Source organism: Diabrotica virgifera, chromosome 7, assembly GCF_917563875.1.
Source record: "Diabrotica virgifera virgifera chromosome 7, PGI_DIABVI_V3a".
In the NCBI taxonomy this organism is placed as follows: domain Eukaryota; kingdom Metazoa; phylum Arthropoda; class Insecta; order Coleoptera; family Chrysomelidae; genus Diabrotica; species Diabrotica virgifera.
Window position 1 is genome coordinate 250,275,235 of NC_065449.1, and position 21,393 is coordinate 250,296,627.

Genomic DNA, 21,393 nt, shown 5'->3' on the forward strand with positions numbered 1-21,393 from the left:
ATCAGTCGGTACATTGGAAGCTCTTTACTTACCTATATTATTGATGAGCCAACTAACCTCCTTTTTAAATGAATTGAAAAATTCTACAAATTATACCAGTTCGACACCTGTAGGTGTTCAACTAAATCATTGTTGTACGAGTCGGTAAGCTTCAGTGAGTGAGTTTCAATTTGATTGGGAGTTAAATTTTCCAAATTATGTAAAAATAAAAAATTGGAATGAATGGATTCATATGCAGAAAACCTCTGACTTAAAGACGAAATGAAGTGATCTGTAATAGCGATAAAATTTTAGAGTCCTAAATTTCTCTGATTTTGTCATTTCAGTCTCTAGAGATGTTCCATAATCCAGTGGAGTCAGTCGAATATTCTTTAAAAGAACATAAATTCGTTAAGTGATCTAAGTGCCGCCACTCCTGAATTAAGGTCAATATTTGGATATTGGAGAATACGTATTGTGCTGTTTGTTCTCTCTAAGATTTAATTCCAAAATATTGCAAATATTCCTGTTTCCTGTGAACACATTCGATTATACAAACCATTTGCATTGTTACGAGTTTTAAATTGTTCCTTATCGTCTTCTGAAATTTTGGATTATGCTCCTTTAATCTGATTATAACGTGTAAATAACTGCCGCTTCTGCGGCATTACTTCTAGATGACCATCTAGTAGGGGAAGGGGGGGTATGATGGGGTAGCTAAGGAAAATAACAAAAATACAACATAATTACTACGTTTATTACTATTTTTAATTGATGGCACGTTACGTCATTAATCTAACTATGATTTGGTACAATCTTTGGAAAATCAACCTATCACATTTTTCAACAATTAGCCATTAATAAGAACATTATGAAAAACCATCTTGCCCCATACTATGGGGTATGATGGGGTAATGGAATTGGGGCATGATGGTGATGCTAATTAATTCTCACAAAACAAACAAAAATGTGTATTTGCTCCAGATCTTCATTGTCCACCCTAGCACAAGCATTGTGAGCTCAACATCCACAGATCTGGCAGCCTACCCAGGGTTCTGACGATGTCACTTTATCTATGGCTGTTTTCATAGCATCTCTCGACCACTCTCCTCTTTTTGTTTTTTTCTTGTAAGTACGTACCATGGTATTATCTAAAATAATAATCCAATGTTATTTATTAAGAAATTTAAATTAACCCAGACTTACCACCAATGTCCCATCATACCCCGGACCCAATACCCCATCTTGCCTCAAAAGGTAACTTTGAACAACAAAAAATTCACTAATTAAATGTTTAACGTATTCACACAAACAATATGCCATTATCAAAATAAGAATACTAGTAAACAACGATAAAAAAGACATTAATGAGGTGATCATAATTACCTTAAAATAACGATGGTTGTCCTTTCACAAAATTAGATCAACGGATCGCTAAAACAGTTTTCCGTTTGTAAACAAAAAACGCATGCACTCTCATTCACGGTTTCTCTTGCAGGGACCGTTAATCGAATGACTCTTCCTATTGAGTTACTGCATGCTATTCACCAACGTGTAGTTTCTTGTTTGTGTGCGGTACCCCGTCTTACCTCGAGACCCCGTCATGCCCCCCATTCCCCTAGTATTTACTCCTTTAGGAACAATAATATTTCTGCCACGGTCGGCATTGCTCTCGCTTAAAGACGCAGCTTTTAAATATTCGATTAAAAAGTTGTATCTATATGTAGAGGAAGTGAACAAACATATAGTTCATATAGTGCTTCTAAGAAATCAAAGAATGCTATGGCAGCAGGACTATACTATTGCAGCTTTTGCAACTAAATTTAGAGTGTGGGCGGCACACGGAATCCAAAACGCTAAGATATTATGTTATCTAATTTCAGCCTGAACACCATAATATTTTCCACTCATAACTGACGCGTTGTCGTAGGACCGTTCGATGCAGTTTTTCAAATTGATATCATCTTATTGAAAGAGAAGAATTAGAGAATTAAATATATCTTCTGCTTTATGATCGCGATTTCGCAAAAATACATTTTCAACAGGAGAAAAACCTTCCATGTAACGAAATATCAGAGTTAATTGATTGCCAAAAATTATTCTATGTGAATAATGTGCAGCTTTTTTAAGTTTCGGGCTTTGTGGGGGCCCCGGGAAGCTGCCTAGCCTGCCACCCCTTAAATCCGGCCCTGTACGAAGCATTTGTAAATTAACACTTCGAAATAGACTGTGTATTCTATTTTTCATTTCTGCTCTTGTTGTTGGAGGTATTTTATAAACTTCATTCTTAACGTAACCCCAAAAAAAATAAGTCCAGGTTCTGGTGATTTCGGTGGCCACGCTACTGGTCCTTGAAAATGAATATATTTCGAAAACTAATAATTTTGGACATACGGAATGTTATATAAAAATTAAAGTACGGTAATGGTACTTTTCAATAGTGATATAAAATATAGGGCGTTATATTTAAAATTACTGAGAAAATAATGTACTTGCGTTTTGACTCACCTTGTACTTGATATAAAGAAAATTAGCAATATCAATAATTTTAAAAATTTTTGACAATAAATAAAAAATATGGAATCAATAAACCATTGCTGTTGTGCGGCGGGTGTAATTTCCTCACCAAAATAATCTTTTACCTGCGTTTATAAGGGTATGTCATAATCCCACAGGTATTTTCCTCACCAAGACCAAAATGGTTATTTCAGGTAGATTTTACTAAAAGGCATTCAATTGAATTATTTATCTACTATTAAATTACAGTAGGTACCTATAATTATAATAATTGATTAATTAATTATAGTATTTTATTTTTAGTCACAATTGGAATTTTGACAAAAATGGAATGTTTAATAGAAAGTGAAAGCGGTAAACCTTACGCGGTATTGGTATTTGAAAATTTTATTTTTTATAAAGTGAAAGTTTTAAAAAGTAAAGAAGTATTCTGGAGGATAAAACAACTTGTAGTGCGAAATTTTTTCTTATTGGTGCAACTTTTACAATATCTAGAAGTAGCCGACAACATAATCATGAACCAGATTGTCAGAAGTTAGATCGAAAAATTGTTTATAACTAGTGTAAACGTTAAGCCCAAGAGAATTGAAAAACCAGCAAAAATTATACGCCAAGCACTTGCAGCTAATTTGTCTGAAACAATTACTACGATTGTTGTCAGTTACATAAGAAAAAATATATAATTATCGACGAAAAATGATACCTGGTCGACTTCTTTCCAATATTGATGAGGTTCAAGAATTTGTGACGGGGTGTGCTCAAAAAACAACCAAGAAAGAAAATTTTCTCTTTATAAACTGTGTCAAAAGTAGGATAATTGTATTTAGTTGTGAAACAAATATAAGACTTTTAGCCACATTGAATTTTATTATATGGATGGCACATTGCAATTATTCATTATTCATGGGCTAATTAATGGGCATTATATTTCTTTATTATACTGTTTACTGCCAAACAAAAAAAAAAAACAGAAATTTACAACAATATTTTTTATTTCGTAAAATCAGAAATTTTTAAAGCTCTCAAAATTGAGTTTAATGCTAGTAAATTTTTGAAGATTTAGAAAAGGAATGCAATTATTGAAATTTGTCCGAACACTGAAATACATGGTTGTAAATTTCACCTACACTAAGCTTGGTATAGAAATGTCTTGGTCTCTTGATTTAATATCAGAATATAAAAATGATTCTGAAAGAGGCAAGTGGCTCAAACATACTTTTGGCCTGACGTATAAAACCAGAAGACGTATCAGATGGTTTTGTGTTTGATTTAATGTCATGCAAACCAGGAAAGGGAGCGTTCAAGTATTACGTAACGCACCTTGGGGGGAGGGGGGTCTTGCATAACGTTACGGCGCGTTACATGGGGGAGGGGGGTCAAAAATCTTCAAAAACTGCGTTACGCAATACTTGAACGCCCCCAAATGAAATTTAAGATAGATATGTTGATTATTTAGTTTAAACTTATATAGACGAAAATGCCATATTCTCCCCATATTTGTGGACAGAGGCAAATTCTTTTGTTATTCGTATTACGAATGCTTGCGAATCTTTTCATTCGCATTTTAATTTATCGTTTTGTAATACGCATCCATCCATATATATTTTCTTTGAAAAAATTAAAGAATTTCAGGTAGATACGTATGTTAAAATTTAAAGTTTGCATATTGCAAAACCTATCAAATATAAACAAGTTAAACTGAAATTGAAAAATATAGTAAATTTATTAATAAGATATCAGTCTAAGTCTAAATAAATGACTAGAATGGATTTTGTAAAGTGTCTGTCTTATTATAGTAAATATTAAATAATAATTTATACGTCTTGCATATTATCTATATCGCACCTTGGGAAGAAGAGTGTGCCAACTCAAAAAATTGCAATTTTGAGTTAAGTTGACTAAACGATAGTTTTTAATGTACTCTTTTGGGTAGAAGAGTGTTCCAACTCTAAAACCTCTCATAGTTCATTCAGTTTTTAAAAGTTCAGTATTCCTTTGGCTAAATCTTTCATATATTGGCAAGAATACTGTGCCAAGTAGAATGGAACAGTCTTCTTGTAAAATATGCAGTCAGAATTATTATTATAATTTGCTGGAAGAGTGTTCCTTTTGAATTGGTACACTCTTCTCCCAATAATAACACAGCTGATCGTGGGTTGGCACCATTAAAAGTTAGGTTATGTTATGCATACTTAACATTATGACTGACAATTACTAATTTTGACAGGAGATTTTGGTTAAAACATTAGTACTTTTCGGTTTTCGTTCATATCAGAATGGAAAATAGATTATCTGTAGAAAAATCCAATCAAAAAATGTCAAGAGCCCAAAGAATAATTGAGTCGGCTTTAAAACAAATATCTCAAGGTAAGTTGTAATTTTGCATATTATATAACCTAATTTTTGTTGTTTCTATAAGCATCTAAATTAGTTTCTGAAAAGAATTTTATGTAGATACATACTTACCTACTATTTCGAAGTGAAATAGTAAGCTAATATTTGTTTATGTATTCATTTCAATTTAGTTGAGGGTTTCATTTAACTTTACAAAGTAAGCCTACCTACCAGTTTAAGTAATTATTATGATTATAATTCATCACTTTTTCTTTCCAGATGATGTATCACAATCTTATAATGAGACAGCTGTTAATAACAAAATAGAAATTTATGATGATGCTACACAAACAAGTGGGTCTACTGAATTGGCTGCACCTGATTTAACTGCTGAATCTCAAAATGATATGTCTTCTAATTCAGCCATGCAGGAGGAAATAATTACATCATGTGATGATGACTATGTTGATAATACTTCCGAGGATGAAAATTGGGAACCATTGTCAAAAAAAAGCAAGCAACGGTATTATAATAGAGTATATTCAAGTGATTCAGAGGACACAGATACTTCATCAGACAGGTTTAGTAGTAATATTAATAAAAATTGTAATGCTAGTACTCATAATGTAGTTATAAGTAGTTCTGATAGTGACATAGCAAAGAAGCGTGTACGGAAAAGGTTTCGTAACGAATTAAATTGGAAAAAAACTGCAGCAAAAATCAAACGCAATTCAGGAAGTTCGTATATTAATTCAAGTGGTAAAACGATTGAAGCAAAATCATTAAAGCCTCCATGCAGTATAAACTGTCGTCTAAAATGCACTGAGAAGATTAATAATCAAGAACGTCAAATAATTTTCAACAACTTCTATGCTTTACAAGACCTAACACGTCAGAGAGACTGGATTGTAAGGAATATAAAGAAGGTCCAACCAAAATATCGGTATACTAAAGAAGGAAGCAAACGATCTTATAATAACAATTATTTTTTTGAATGTAATGGTAGTAAAATACAGGTATGTAGGCACTTTTTCTTGAACACATTAGACATTAGTAAAAGAACTGTTAGTACTGCTTTAGAAAAATGCAACAATGAGGGATTTATTGAAGGTGAGCGACGTGGTAAGCATGGGAAACACATAAAACTTGATGACAATTTATTACAAGGCATGTTCAATTTTATCAATGCAATTCCTAGGATAGAATCCCATTATTTGAGGAATCAAACTACAAGGGAATACATAGATGGTGGCAAAACCCTTTCTGATTTACATAGAGATTATAAACTTGAATGCCAACAAAATAAAACATTGTTTGGTAATTATACAGCTTTCAGAAAAACATTTTTAGAAAAATTTAACATAAGTTTTTTTATTCCGAAAAAAGACAATTGCAGTACATGTGAACAATATAAAAATTGTCCAGAAAATGAAGAATTTAAATTAATTTATGATGCACATTTAGAAGTAAAGGAACAAGCTAGGGAAGAGAAAAGAATAGATTCATTAAGGGCAAAAAATAAAGAGTGTGTCACAGCTGCTTTTGACCTACAAGCTGTGCTACCAACTCCATGTGGAGATGCATCCTTATTCTATTATAAAAGACGACTTTCCACCTTAAATTTTACGGTATATGATATAGGAAATGCCACTGGATTTTGCTATGTATGGAACGAAGCTCAGGCAAGACGAGGCAGTAACGAAATTGGTTCTTGTCTTCTATATTTTCTACAGAACAATTGCCAAAATAGAGATGTCATATTCTATTCTGACAATTGTCCTGGGCAAAATAAAAATCAGACAATCCCGTTAGCCTTTCTCTATGCAGTAGAAAAATTTAATGTTAATTCTATTACTCACAAGTTTTTGCCGACTGGACATACCCAAAATGAAGGTGACATGGTCCACTCATTGATCGAAAAACAAAAAAAATTAGCGTTACGTTCTGGCACTATTTCTGTTCCAGCGCAATGGATCACTGTTATTCAGACAGCTAAAAAAAATGGTAATCCACTAAAGGTTCAAGAGCTGAGTACAGAGGATGTTAAGGACATAAAGCAAATGATGGGAAATAAATCAAATTTCTCAAAAAATACCTTAGGCGAGACTGTGAAATGGAAAGAAATTAGTGTCGTTCGAGTTGAAAGAGGAAGCCCATTCCATATTTTTTATAAGTACAATTTCAAAGATGAATTTAAGGTTTTAGATATAAGAGAAAAAAAGAGAGGACGACAAGCACAATTAAAATTGAAACCAGCGTACAATGACCCTCCTGGCATTTCGTCTGCTAAAAAACAAGATTTGTTGTCCCTTTGTACATCTAATATAATAAATAAACAGTATCACAATTTTTATGAGTCTTTGCCGATTTCAAATTCAGTTGATACAAACAATTGTTAGCTGAAGTCAATGAAAATTGACTAAGATAATTAAGGTAATTAAAGATTTAATATAAGTAATAATTATTTCAGTATGTATTTAAGTGTAACCAACCTTTTTATAATTTGTAATCAGCTCTATGTAACTTAATAAATGTACGTTAGTTCTGCTACTGTGTTTCATTTTACAGTAAAACCTGTGGTAACGGCCACCTGTCAAACCGGACACCTGAACTAGCCGGCCAGTTTCAAAGTTCCCCAAACCAAAATTTGTGGACTACAAAACCTGGTATTAGCCGCCACCTTTTTATATCGGCCAATAGTTCTGTCATTTTTAGTGACCGTTATTGACAGGTTTTACTGTAGTAAAATCTTGATCTCTACGTTTGAAAAATAATAATAATAAACAACTATCATAATGGGAGTAATTTTGAGTATCTGTACCAAAACCAAAAAATAGAACTCTTTTTGGGAAGAAAACAGTACCAAGTCAAAATAATGTGTATAATTATTTATAAGATGTATTTTAATAAAATACTAAAACTTACTTTCATTTATGATGTTGTTTTTTATTTATATCCGCTAAAAGAAATATCTTTTTTCTACTATTGGATTTAACATTTTGCTTCAAACATTAAAATGCCTCTCCTGTAAAATGATATATTTTGAATTGGAGCAGTCTTCTTCTCAAGGTGCGATATTATAAACTATTCTTATAATGTAAGGAAATTAATGTCTTGTATTCGGATTTCGGATGCTTTCATAATAGACATTCTTAAATTAAACCTATATTTTTATTTTATTACCTGGCTGAGTGAGTTGGTGAGGAAAATACCTACCGGATTAATAGGAACCTTTAAATTTGGTGAGGAAAATACCTGTCGGATTATATGTTTTTACTGGTTGGTGAGGAATTTACCTCCGCCCCTGTTGTGGTTGTGCTTATTTTTATTTATACAGGAAGTTGAACTTGTTACGATGTTCATATAAAATTGGTTATAATTTTGTAAATATCTTGTATAACATAACAAACCTTTATATTTTTGTGATAGAGTAGTTAACAGACTTTCGAATATAAAATAAAATACAGGGTGTTCCATTGCAAAAAACATAAGTTTGGTCTGCCACTATGTTATCGAACACCCTGTAACATTCTAACTAATTTTGTAATGTGAAGCTCAAAGCTGGCTACAATTTTTGTTATAGCAGATCTACTGAGCTTTATCACACTAATCAATCACTCTTTATCTAATATTATTATGAAAATATAAAATGTCTTACAATTCTCTGTCGGCATCCACATGTTCGTCATATCTCATTATCTCTCTGATCGTTTCTGGGTCTGCCATTGCACAAAAACTATTTCTGCTATGCTATTTTTTTCTGATGTATTGACCTACTCCTTTTATAACAAGCGAACAAAACAATAGTGTTTAACCAACCTGAGAGACTTGCACATGCACATGCACCCTTGATAATGACATTCTCTGCAATGTTGTCATTAATAAATCATAATATTAGAGATGAGACTGTCTCATAATAATCTATTCGATAAATTGTTATTTTATAACTGTTGAGAGTTAAAACAGGATTCTATATTAATTATTCTTATTTCATGCTGTTCTGATATTATTACGTCTTTACGTCTAAGGCTTCCCTTGCCCTAAATCTTGCCTTGCAAAATCGACTGTAGAAGTCGGTATTTGTTATTATTCTTCTTCTTCTCGTTGTCCTTATGCCCTATAAAAGCGTCGGACTTTGGTATCACCTATCCACCTTTTACATATTTCTTCTACTCCTTCCGGTCTCCTGACATTTCCCTCATCTGTTGCACTGTTTTCCCTCTCTCTGTCAAAATTTCCTCGATTTGTTTCATCCACCCCTTTCTAGGTCTACCCCCTCTTCTTTTCCCCTGTCTTTTGGCATCTGTCACCTTCTTTACTAGTCTGTTCTCGTTCATCCTAGTTATATGTCCAAACTAATTCAGTTTTCTTTTTTCAATTTTTTTTCTCTATTGGTTCCTGACTTAGCACGTTTCTTATGTTTTCGTTCCTTTCCCTGTCCATCTTCGTCTTTCCAGCTATTTTTCTCAGCTGCTTCATTTCTGCTGCATTTATGGCCTTTTCATGTCTTTTATTTGTGACCCATGTCCATGGGCGTCCGCAGGATCAAAACTAGGGGAGGGCAGATTTGAGAAATAAAAAAATTGGTTAGATAAGCAATAATAAATATAGACGTAAATTGAGGGTCTTCAGAGAGGGGAGAGGGTGAAGGGGTTTCCTAAGAAAAGTTTTGAAAATAACGTTTTTGGAGCCAAAATTATAACTCAATGACTTCATACAAAAATGAAGCAAACTAATTATAATTTAATAATAATAATAGTCTCCCGTTTTATACCGCTCACGTGGCTTTGGGAGTATAGCAGGGTAGTCTGCTATATCTAGGGCCTACGGTATACAAGGAAGGTAACAGGGCCAGTGCTACGCTTCAACCGCCTATTATTACCCCTGGTTTTACCCAAGGTACTCATTTTATTCAGGCTGAGTCGACCTGGGGCCTATAAACATTTTAAAAATGTCTAGTTGTTCTTGCCGGCGGTAGGATTTGAACCCCGGACCACCGGCACGCTAGCCTAGCACACTACCACTTGGCTACGCCGGCCACTAATTATAATTTAAATATTTAAATTTTTTTTAATGATTTTTACAAAAACGTGATGCAAATTTAACAAGTTTATTTCCTTCTGGATAAGTCTTCGATTTGTGAAGCAAGATAAATTGTCTGTTCCTAAACACTATTATTTAAACAACAATTTACGCGGATCAATTGTAAATTCTTGTAAAACTTTCTCTACAAACTCTTTCTTTTTTGGTAATATTTGTTTTCGATGAATGCTCATTAGAGCTAACCCATTAAGGCGATCTTCGACCATTGTACTCCGCAGCCATGTTTTTATACTTTGAAGACTGCTGAACGACCTCTCAACTGTACACGTAGTGCAAGGAAATGTTACGAGAATTTCCAGCAATTTTTGAAGTTATACTTCTTTACCGGCGATAGAGGGTGATTTTTTTATATGTTAAAACCTATCAGCCCGGCGCATGCGCATTATAACTTTGTTCTGATTGGATGTTCAAATGACATGTCAAAAATTATCCGATATGGCAGCTGTGGTTTGGAGGTAAAGGTAAACAAATGTATAATATATTAGTTTTATTGTTGTGAGGACAGAAACAAAAAAGTTTATAATATTGTAGTGACTTTTAAATAGTTTTTAAAAGCAACAGGTACGTAATAATTATTAATGTATCATGGGTATTATAAACCTACCTATTTGATCTGCCAAAATACATAGTATGTAATACTTTTATTTATATAATTTGATTACCATCAAAATTTCTATCAATACTCACCTAATATATTGATTTTTTACTCTATGTTTTGTTGTATTTTTTCAATTCTAAATCATTTCAATTCAAAATTAAAATAATTTGATCAATTTTCAAAATATCAAAATATCACAAGTTTAATCCGTTTAGTTAGTCGATCTTCGTAAATAATGACACATAGTGTCCATGGCTAAGCGGAGAAGGCGAATGAATTCCAATACCAACCGCTCTTATCAGCGCTGGTTCGAGTCCCAATAGAAACTTTCTTTTATGATTTTTTTAATACATTTTATGATTGTAAGTATATTTATTATATAATTGTATTTTCAGAAAATACGTATTTAGTTAAAAAAAATTTCGACAATTAATGTTCAGACATCATTTGTGGCTTGTTTAATGTGTTTGTGTGTGTTTTATTCTTTTATTATTTTAATTTTTGGCACTGTTCTAATAAAAATGTTTGAGAAGTAGTAAGTATAAATTAGTTTAATATTTAAACAAAATATAAATAAAAAGTATATTAATTTCGTTTAAATCATATAATAGAAGTATAACTTCTTACGTGCGTACAAAGTACACACACATTCTTTTTTTTGTTAACGGATAAAAAGTAGTGGACGCTAGAACCAGTTCAAAAATTTCAAGGGTGTTGAAGATGTCTAACTCATTGCGTTTTTTATTCCAATGCTCTACCCGTACTTCTAGCTCTGCATCTATTCCATTTCTTTCATAGTGGTTTAAGGATTGTCTCAGTTGTTCTAATTTAAGGCCATTTATATCAATTTTTGATAAATGCTTGGGATGCAGAAGAGTCAGAGCGAAGGCTGGCGTATTTTCTTCGGAAAACCGTGTTTCTAGAGAAGATATGAAAGAATCATGGAACGCCTCCAGTATTTACTAGGCGTATCAGCTGGTTGATTGCTTCTATGCTGTTGCTTGTCTACAGTTGTAGGGGTAGATAATTCAAAACCGCATTCTTCGGCTATCTTATTGGCTTCATGCAATAAAGTGTTTGTTGTGTTCTCTGCGTTCTGTCTGTGTTTTTTAAAAATATCCATGATTTGACGAATATGTTCCGCTACCTTTAAAACATTAGTTTGCGCAGATTGTACGCGGTTGACTATAGCCTCTAGGTATTCAGAATATTTTGCAATCACAATGACAGCGACGATAAATCCGGACTTGCATGCCACAGAATGCAACTGATAAGATGTTTTTCTAGTGACCAAATTTCCTTCAACGGATAGGGATTGCAAGGCCTGTACAATTTTAATGGAATTTTTTCGAAAAACCCCAATTACCTTGTATTTCTCGAACCACCGCGTTTCGCAGAGGCTAGGGATATTTGCTATCATATTCCTTCTTAATACTGATTCACGGAAGAAATTGGTTGTATAGTAGTTAATAGTTGCAATAGTATTTCGAACTTTATTTAAGCTATTTAAATCGTTCACAACTAAATTTAAGCTGTGTGACACACAGTGGGAAAAAAAGATTCGAATAGAAAGAAAATACGAATTCAGGGGTGGTTGCCGTTGCTTGCAGATTTAAAAAAATATTAGGTAAATAAAATAATAGCAGATTTCAAATTTTCATTAAAGTTTTGTTAAGTTTATGTGGTTTTTTCATCCCAGCTAGAATATAGAAACAGAGTGGTTGCATTCAAAATCAAGATTAAGTTACAAATTTGTATTTTTCTATATTGCTTATTCACCAATTTTACACTCGCCTCGTCCTCTCTAGGGGGGGACAGCTGCCCCCTCTGCCCCTCCCTGTGGACGCCCATGCCCATGTCTCGCTTGCATATAGAAGAGTTGGTAATGTGATTGTATTATATACAGGGTGTTTGGTAAAGAATGGGCCATAGCTTAACCTCAGGTTCCTGAGGTTAAAATAGGCCGATTTAAGCTAACTTCTTCTTCTTCTTTTGCCCTTTAATTCGTCCAATTCTGAACATAGGCTTCCCCCAGTTTCCTCTATTCGCTTCTGTTTAGTGCTTTCTGTTTCCAGTGCGTTCCTCCTATCTTTTTAATGTCGTCTCCCCATCTCATCTGGGGTCGTCCTCTTGCTGTCTTTCCTGTCCATGGTCTCCATTGTTGTATCGTGCTATTCCACCTATTGTCCGTTTGTCTAGCGTTATGACCTGCGAAGCTCCATTTTAGCCTGGTTATATGTTGGCCTGCGTCTTTGACTTTTGTTCTATTTCTGACCCAGTTGTTTTGCTTTTTGTCTGTCAATTTTACTCCTAACATTGCTCTCTCCATGGCTCTTTGTGTCTTTATTATTCTATCCATGTTTGCCTTGGTCAAGGTCCATGTTTGGCATGCGTATGTGAGAATTGGGAGTATGCACTGGTCAAACACTCTTGTTTTTAAGTATTGTTGTATTTTTTTTATTCTTTAGGACCCATTTTAATTTTCCAAATCCTGCCCAGGCTAATCTGACCCTTCTTTTTACCTCCGCTGTTTGGTTTTCCTTATTTATTTTTATAATCTGTCCCAAATATATATAATCATTAACCGCTTCTATTGTGGTGTCGTTTAGTATTACGTTTCTATTGTCTTGTGTGTTTGTCATTGTTTTTGTTTTGGAAAAATTCATTTTTAGACCTATTTGTTCGGATTCATTTGCTAGTTCGGTTAGCATGGTTTGTAGTTCTTCAAAACTTGATGCTATGACTACTACATCGTCTGCATATCTTAGGTGGTTTAGTTTCTTTCCATTTATGTTTATTCCCATGTTTGTCCATTCCATTGTTTTGAAAACATCTTCCAGTGCTAATGTAAATAGTTTAGGAGAAATAACATCTCCCTGTCGCACTCTTCTGTTAATTGGTATTTTTTTTTTATTTTTGTGGTTTCTTCCAATTGTACTGTCATTGTTGCTTTATCTTATATATATTATGTATTAGCATTCTGTATCTGGAATCTATTCGACAGTTGTTTATAGCTTTTTCTATTGCCCACATTTCCACGCTGTCAAATGCTTTTTCGTAGTCAACGAACGCTAAGTGCAGATCTATATGGTATTCGTTAGCTTTTTCTATTAGAGTCCTAATTGTTAGAAGATGGTCAGTGGTGCTATATCCCTTTCGGAATCCTGCCTGCTCTACTGGTTAAAAGCTAACTTACCTTAGTACAAAGTTTATAATAACCGAGATACAGGGTGTCAAAGTTAAACTTTTTTTTATTTATTATTGAATATTTCCTGATAGGTATGAGATAACAACATGGAATTTGGTATGTGGGAGTTTTTTGGGTCGAGAAAACTAAATTCCCTACCAAAAATTATTTATTGCCCAGAGGGCGCCACATACGCCTTTCAGCACTCATTTATTACGTTCAATTTTTTTATCCCTCACTCTGTATAATTTTGAGATTAAAATTTTTATTCTTCTATTAGTTTTATTTAAAAAAGGTATACTTTTTTAATCTCCCAAAACTCAACCGTTTTCGAGATAAACGCATTTTAAATCTGCGATACACCATCATTTTTAGCATAATATCATTGTAGTTACACCCGAAAAATAACTTAAAACCATAAAATTATCCAAAAATGTATCGCAAATTTCTTCAAATGGAATTTGCGATGTAATGACATAAATTTGAGAACTGGGCCCAGAGCACGCCAAATAGAATTCTATTTTACTGACGTCACAAAATAGAATTTCATAATGGGAGAATCGACGGTTGCTAGGCAACGTGACGTCACTAAAATATAATTCTATTTGGCGTGCTCCCGCACCTGGCACAATTATTATAGTTTTAAGTTATTTTTCGGGTGGAACTACAATGATATTATGCTAAAAATGATTAGATGGTGTATCGCAGATTTAAAATGCGTTTATCTCGAAAACGGTTGAGTTTATAGAGATAAAAGAAGCATACCTTTATTAAATAAAACTAATAGGAGAATAAAAATTATAATGTCAAAATTATACAGGGTGAGGGATAAAAAAATTGAACGTAATAAATGAGTGCTGAAAGGCGTATGTGGCGCCCTCTGGGCAATACATAATTTTTGGTTGGGAATTTAGTTTTCTCGACCCAAAAAATCCCCACACCAAATTTGATGTTGTTATCTCATACCTGTCAGGAAATATTCAATAATAAATAAAAAAAGTTTAACTTTGACATCCTGTATCTCGGTTATTATAAACTTTGTACTAAGGTAAGTTAGCTTAAATCGGCCTATTTTAACCTCAGGAACCTGAGGTTAAGCTATGGCCCATTCTTTACCAAACACCCTGTACATGAATTTTTGTTTCCTGGCTGATTTGACAGTTTTAATTTCACGACCCGAAGGGGAGTGAAATTATGTCAAAGTATCACGAGGGCAAAAATTCGATAATAATTCTAGAGATCGAGTGCAATTTGTGCGATTAGTCCATGAATAAAACTGTTCAAAACCAAAATTTTATTGTGATTTATTTATGTAAGTACGTACAAATTAGTACAGTACAATTAAACACACAGTTTTGTTATAAATATTTGACGGTTGAAAGTCATCACTTCTTCTTCTTCTTTTTTATTTTTGGTTTCGCTGCAAGGCGATTACCAGCACGATTTATAAGCGATCTTGACGTAGTCTGGCTCTAAGCCATACCAAAATCGCTGACTATGTTCTTGTAAGGAAGCTTTTGATGAGGTGTGATGATTATAATTAAATGAGATTAATTGGGTCAGGTTAAGTATGATTAAAAATTAAAACATAAATTAAATGACAAATAGCAACATAATATAACACGGATACATATAAACAGTTGAGCCTTGCAATTTGTAAGCTTATTTTGTTAATTGCTAGAAAACGCATTGCAGTTTATAAGCTTATTTGGTTAATTGCAAGAAAACGCATAATTAGAGAGCGGTGTTTTGAAGTTCATGGAAATAAATTTTGTGTATATATCAAAATTAGGAATCACATTAATCGGGCATTCAAAAAAGATGTGGTTTAGATCCTCGAGACGACCACATTCACAAAAAGGATTATCTTTTATATTCATTTTATACAGATGTTGTTTTGTTAAACAATGGCCTGTGCGCATTCTAATGATGGTGGTAGTGTGTCTTCTATTTCTATATGGAAAATTTGAATACCAAGGTTTTGTAGGAAAGAAGTCTTGAATTGTTTTGTATTGCGAAGTCTTCTTCTGGACTAAAGATTTCCATTTTTTTTGGTACTCTTTTGTAATTTTTCCTCTGATGACTGATAGGGCATCCTGGGAATTCAGTTGTACTTCCATGGGTACATTCAGGTCTCTTCCTATTTTTGCCAGTATGTCAGCCTGGGTGTTACCAAATATATTAGAGTGTCCAGGTATCCAGGAAAGGAGAATTTTGGTACCATTCTCATTGGCTGAAGATATAAGTTTCTTTGTTTTTAGGGCCCTTATATCTGCTGAAGCAGATATGTTACATGTTTTAATATTGGTTATTGCATTGAGCGAATCAGAAAATATTATAGCTTTCTTTAGATGTTTTGTAGTTGCGACTTCCACCGCTTGATGTATTGCTATACTCTCTGCTTTGCTTATGCTTAGAGCTCCAGGAAGTCTTGAGGAGAAATTATATTCAATACTCGGGATGCATATCCCAAAACCTACCCTTTCTTTGTTTTTTGAGGCATCAGTATATATAAAGGTATGGTCTTTCCCATATTGTTCAGTAGTCATAAGGAATTTTTCTTTAATCATCGGGTCATATTTTTTGATATTACAATTTAGAATTGGAAGTGGATTCATTAGTGTATCATAGTCTAATTCATAGCATGGAAAATTTGGGCTTTTGTATATTTTTTTAAAATATGGAAAAAAATATTCTAATGCCCAAACCAAGTATGGTACATTATGCCTTGTATAAAAATTAGGTTTGTTTATAAGTCTTTTACGTATTTCAATTAGGAGTAATATTATGGGATGATTCTCAATAATGATGATTTTACTTAAAAATTTAGAGGCTAACAATAATCTTCTATGTTCTAGGTCCATTTGGGCAGACTCTGCCAAGATTGCCAAATTTGGTGTAGACTTCATGCACCCCAAACATATCTTAAGTCCCTCAAAAAATACTGCATTGAGTTTGTTGTTGCATTTTTGTGATATTGGGTTGAAAAGGAAGGAACCATAATCGAGGTGAGATCTGATCAAGGCATTAAAAACCATTAGGAGTGTTCGTGGGTCAGCTCCCCACCAGACTCTACATATTGCACGTAGGATGTTAATATTTTTCTTTGCCTTGAGTATAATATTGTCAACATGTAAGTCCCATGATAGATGCTTATGAAAAATTATGCCTAGAAATTTCACTTCAGTTTTTAGAGGAATGGCTGTGTTGTTGATTTTGATTTCTGTTAGATTATCTCTTCGCCTACCCTTTGTGAACCATACAGCTTCACATTTGTCTTTGGATAAGGACAAGTCATGTTCTGCAAGCCAGTGTAATGTGTTTTCCAATTCTTTGTTTATTTTACTTACCATGCTTTGGATATCATATCCCTTAATATACAAAACCAAGTCGTCTGCATATCCACATATTTTAACTTCATTATTGCTAATACAAAACAATTCTGCTATATAAATATTAAACAAAATGGTACTTAAGGGAGAACCTTGAGGTAGCCCCTTAGTTGCCATGAAAGGTCCCAAAAAGTCACCATCATTAGATCTTGAATATAAAAGTCTGTTCTGTAAAATTTTGAACACAATATTATTTATTGCAGATGGAATATTTCGAAGTTTTAGTTTGCTATAAAGTTTGTATATATTGACATTATCATATGCTGCTTTGATATCAAGAAAGATGGCCAAAACCGATTGGGATGATTCAAAGGCTTCCACAATTGTGGAATGGAGGAGGGTCAAGTTGTCAGCAGTGCCTCTTCCTTTTCTAAAACCTGTCTGATGGTTGGTGAATGAACAGTTATGTTCTAAGGACCAATCTAGGCGATTCTTGATTAATATTTCTAATGTTTTAAGCACACATGAGGATAAAACTATTGGTCTGAAACTACTGGCCAAGAGTGGATTTTTGTGTGGCTTTAAGATATTTATAACATTATGGTTTTTCCAATCTTCAGGCAGGTTGTCACCATTTAGACAATTATTGTAGATATTCAACAGAAAATGTTTAGCTTGTAGTGGTAGATGTTTTATCATAAGGTAAGGAATGTCGTCCATACCTGGTGCCGAATTTTTTTTATTATTTACAGCATTGTTAAGTTCCCAGATTGTAAAAGGGGAAACTTGCTCGTTTATATCGTCAAGCTCAAAATTTGGATCAATAAAAACTGCAGACATGTTCTGTAGAATTTCTGTTTTAATGTTATCTGCGGGGTTATGAAATGTCTGGCCGTAATTTTTGTTATAGTTCTCTAAGGAAACAGATTGTTTAAAGTTTTGAATTGCCTGTTTGCGGCTTTTAATCCAAAGTGAACATTCTTCATCCCACCACGGATTTGAAGGTTTACCCTGTGTTCTACAGTTTTTATAGGGAATTGAGTTATCTGCTACTTGATTAACTACCTCCAAAAACTCATTGTAATTAGAGTTTACCGGTAAATCAAGCATTCCTGTTATCATCCCAGTGTGGAATGTATACCAGTCTGCTCTTTTAATATTTCTCATTTTGTATGTTTGTGTATAGATGCTATCATTTTTGTTAAACTCACAGTTGTTTATTATGACAAAGGTGGGGAAATGGTTGCTATTTCCACAATCTTGTATGACACCCCAAGTAGAACATAGAGCCATATTATTACTTGCTATGGCTAGATCTACAGCGCTAAGATTATTATTAGGAGGTTGAAACAATGTTGCTGACCCATCATTTAGGATAATTAATTCTTTATCAAAAATAAAATCATAAACATTTTTTCCTCCCTTATTGGTAGGACATTTATCCCATAGGGGATGGTGAGAGTTCAGATCACCTAGTATAATTAAGTTTTCTGTCGGTATGTTTTCTATTGTTGAGCTCAAGAAAGGAAGAGTTATGGCATTATTTGTATTGGAGTAAATGTTTATTATGTATAAGTTACCAATTTTTGTTGTTATGTATTGGATTTGGTCTGAGTTGTACTTCTGAATTGTAGAAAAAATAATAGATTTCTTGATACAAGTAGCTACTCCACCATATCCGTCATCTCTGTCCTGTCTGACAACATTATAATACTTCAAAGAAAAATTAAAATCTTGTTTAAGCCAAGTTTCATTAATAGCAATTATGTCAGGGTCTTCTTTGAAAATTAAGTTCGTTATGCTTTCCCTGTTTGATTTAATACTTCTAATATTCCACTGAATAATTTTTAATTTCTTTTTTGAATTCATGATTATGTGATTTGATATATGTTTAATTAATTAAAATCAGAATCAGATTTATCCTCTTGGTCCATATAGGACTCTACGTTTAATCGGGAAAATAAATGGTTTTTAAGTAAATTTAAGTTTTCTGATGATGTATTACTAATAAAATTTAGGCATGAGTTTAAAAAGTCATTTGAAGAAAAGGTATCAATATTTTGAAAGTTTTGCGATGCACTGGATTGCCAGGCTTGATTGGAGTTTTGTGATAAATTAGCTGAGGTTCTTGATTTGAAAGGTTCTGAACGAGAAAATGAGCTAGTGGGGGAAGAGGTTGGCTTTTCTGGTCTTAATTGCTGTGTATATGTACTCTTTTCATTTGGTTGCTTATCTTGACGTTTTTGCACGACTCTCCGTTTGTTGTCGGAGTTCAGAACCACCTGTTCAAAGGAACGTTTTACTGTAGATGATCTAAAATTGTTTGTTCTTCGTTGCGATGGCTCTATGGTGTTAGAATTATTTGTACTGGTACTTGGAGTATTTTCTAATGGCCTGCTGTTATTTTTAAAATTTGGAAAATCTCTCGGGTTATAAATAAATTTATTATTTGAGATGTATGATTTTGGAATGGCTTCACTTGCCTCAAAAAATGTCAAATTTTCATACGCCATCAGTTCTTTAATATTCTTTTGCCTTGTATATTCTGGGCAGCTCTTGTCAATAGATTTGTGAGAGTCCTTGCAGTAAAAACATTTTGTCATGCATACGTCTTCATGTTTGTTTTCCCCGCAATTAAAACATCTTTCTTTCCCTTTACAGTTTGTTTTTGTGTGGCCAAATCTAAGACAGTTATAGCATTTTGTCACTGGGGCAATATATGTGTCAACTAGTCTTGGTATGCCATAAAAAAACACAGTTTTGGGCATAAGAACGCCTCGAAATGTAAATAGTGTCGTACCTGTGGGTTCATAAGAAGTTACTCCATCTTTAATTACTCTTCTATTTAATCTTTTTATATGTAAAATTTCAATGTCATTTCCTGTATCGCAACACCGAAGAAGTTCTTTTTCATCAATATCTGTATCAATCTGTCTGACGATACCTTTGCAGGTTACGAAGTTAAAAGGTATATATATATCTTGTATCCCTGATTTAGAAGTTGAGTGTTCTTAAGTAGCATGTTAGCCGAGTGAAAATTGGCAAATTCAACTGAAACTCTATTGAGCCCTTTACTATCTATTTTTTTAACGTCATTAAGTTTGAGGTTGAATATATCTCGAGCTATTTTAATTGTATTGAATGTGCCAATTTTTATATTCGGTATATTTGTAGATTCAAGATATACTACAAAAGGTCCATGATCTTTTTCGGAGTATGTATTAACCTTTTTTTCTTCCTGAGAATTATTGTCGGAAGTCTGATTTTGATTTTTTTCGGAATTATTAGTCATTGCAATTTTAGCCGGAGAAGAAGTATCAGGATAAGGGGGGACTGAGCCCCCCTTTTCCTCACTCATTGTAAGAAAAAACCAGTCAATGAAGTATTAATAACTAGAAAGCAAAAAGAAATAAAAAGAGCAAGCAAAATAGCATAAAAGAAAGCCGCTTGAAAAAAAAATATAAGCAAAAATGCTCAACTTACCTATATGCAAACACTTAAGCAACAACACCGGCGGTTGTTAGCTAGGTTAAGACCCTAAACTAGTGGCAAACTTTAACTGCTGCAAAACAGAAACTGTTCAGACCTCGAAAGCGTAATGGCTAGTTTAGAAATATTAAATTTTTGGAAAATATTTCTTAAATTTAAAATACGCGGTCTGACGTTTGGTATTTTATTTGTTATTTTTATTTCAAAAATGAAAGTCATCACTTTTATAATTTTTAAAACATTAATTGTCATCAATGTCACTGAATGTATTTTTTCGTTGTAACGAAGGGCATCTGACGTAATATACTTGACGACGGGATATTATCAAAAATTATCACTTTAATTTTTATTTCTGTAGCTTTCTATTGGTCAGAATCTCCTATGAATCAAATAATCGTTATTTGTAGTTTCACATCTCTACAGTTGTTCTATTTAAATTTTCCGAGTATCTATTGCGTGTCCTATAAACAATTATTGTGCGTTGGGTGGTGGAAAATTTGTTCTATATACACAGAATGATTAGTCATAGCGGAACTGTCGCTGGATAGCAAAAATCGATAAGGATAAAGTAACTGATAACGCTTGATGACTACCTACTCATGTATTTTTTTATTTGCTGGAATCACTTATTTTAATTACGAGTTACTGATGGTAGGGAGCCCAAGCGGGAATTTTTGCAGTTATTCGAGCTGCGTCAGAAAATCACATGGGAAGAAACCTTGTACTCTGTAAATGTAGGTACCCCTACCATATATTATGGACTCTTAATACAGGGAAGTTCGTTAAGGGGACCGAAAAAAATCTATTCTTAGAAAAACGGGAAATAGTGAGATTAAAATAAGTTAAGTATAGGT

General features: G+C 33.4%; 2 protein-coding genes across 2 annotated transcripts in view; one reads left to right on the top strand and one right to left on the bottom strand.

The window, feature by feature from the left end:
- LOC126888423 (uncharacterized) overlaps positions 1 to 8,693 on the bottom strand; it is a 50,780-nt gene extending 42,087 nt beyond the window's left edge. The window contains exon 1 of the mRNA XM_050656676.1: positions 8,489 to 8,693. Coding sequence (XP_050512633.1) covers positions 8,489 to 8,556 — 68 coding nt within the window. The 5' untranslated portion in view covers positions 8,557 to 8,693. The remainder of the gene's footprint in view (positions 1 to 8,488) is intronic.
- LOC126888406 (uncharacterized) lies at positions 4,373 to 7,378 on the top strand. The gene is made up of 2 exons (XM_050656650.1): positions 4,373 to 4,863; positions 5,110 to 7,378. Exons 1-2 carry the CDS (start codon positions 4,773 to 4,775, stop codon positions 7,227 to 7,229), a joined length of 2,211 nt encoding a protein of 736 aa, XP_050512607.1. The 5' UTR covers positions 4,373 to 4,772; the 3' UTR covers positions 7,230 to 7,378.
- Positions 8,694 to 21,393: the final 12,700 nt, after the last annotated feature.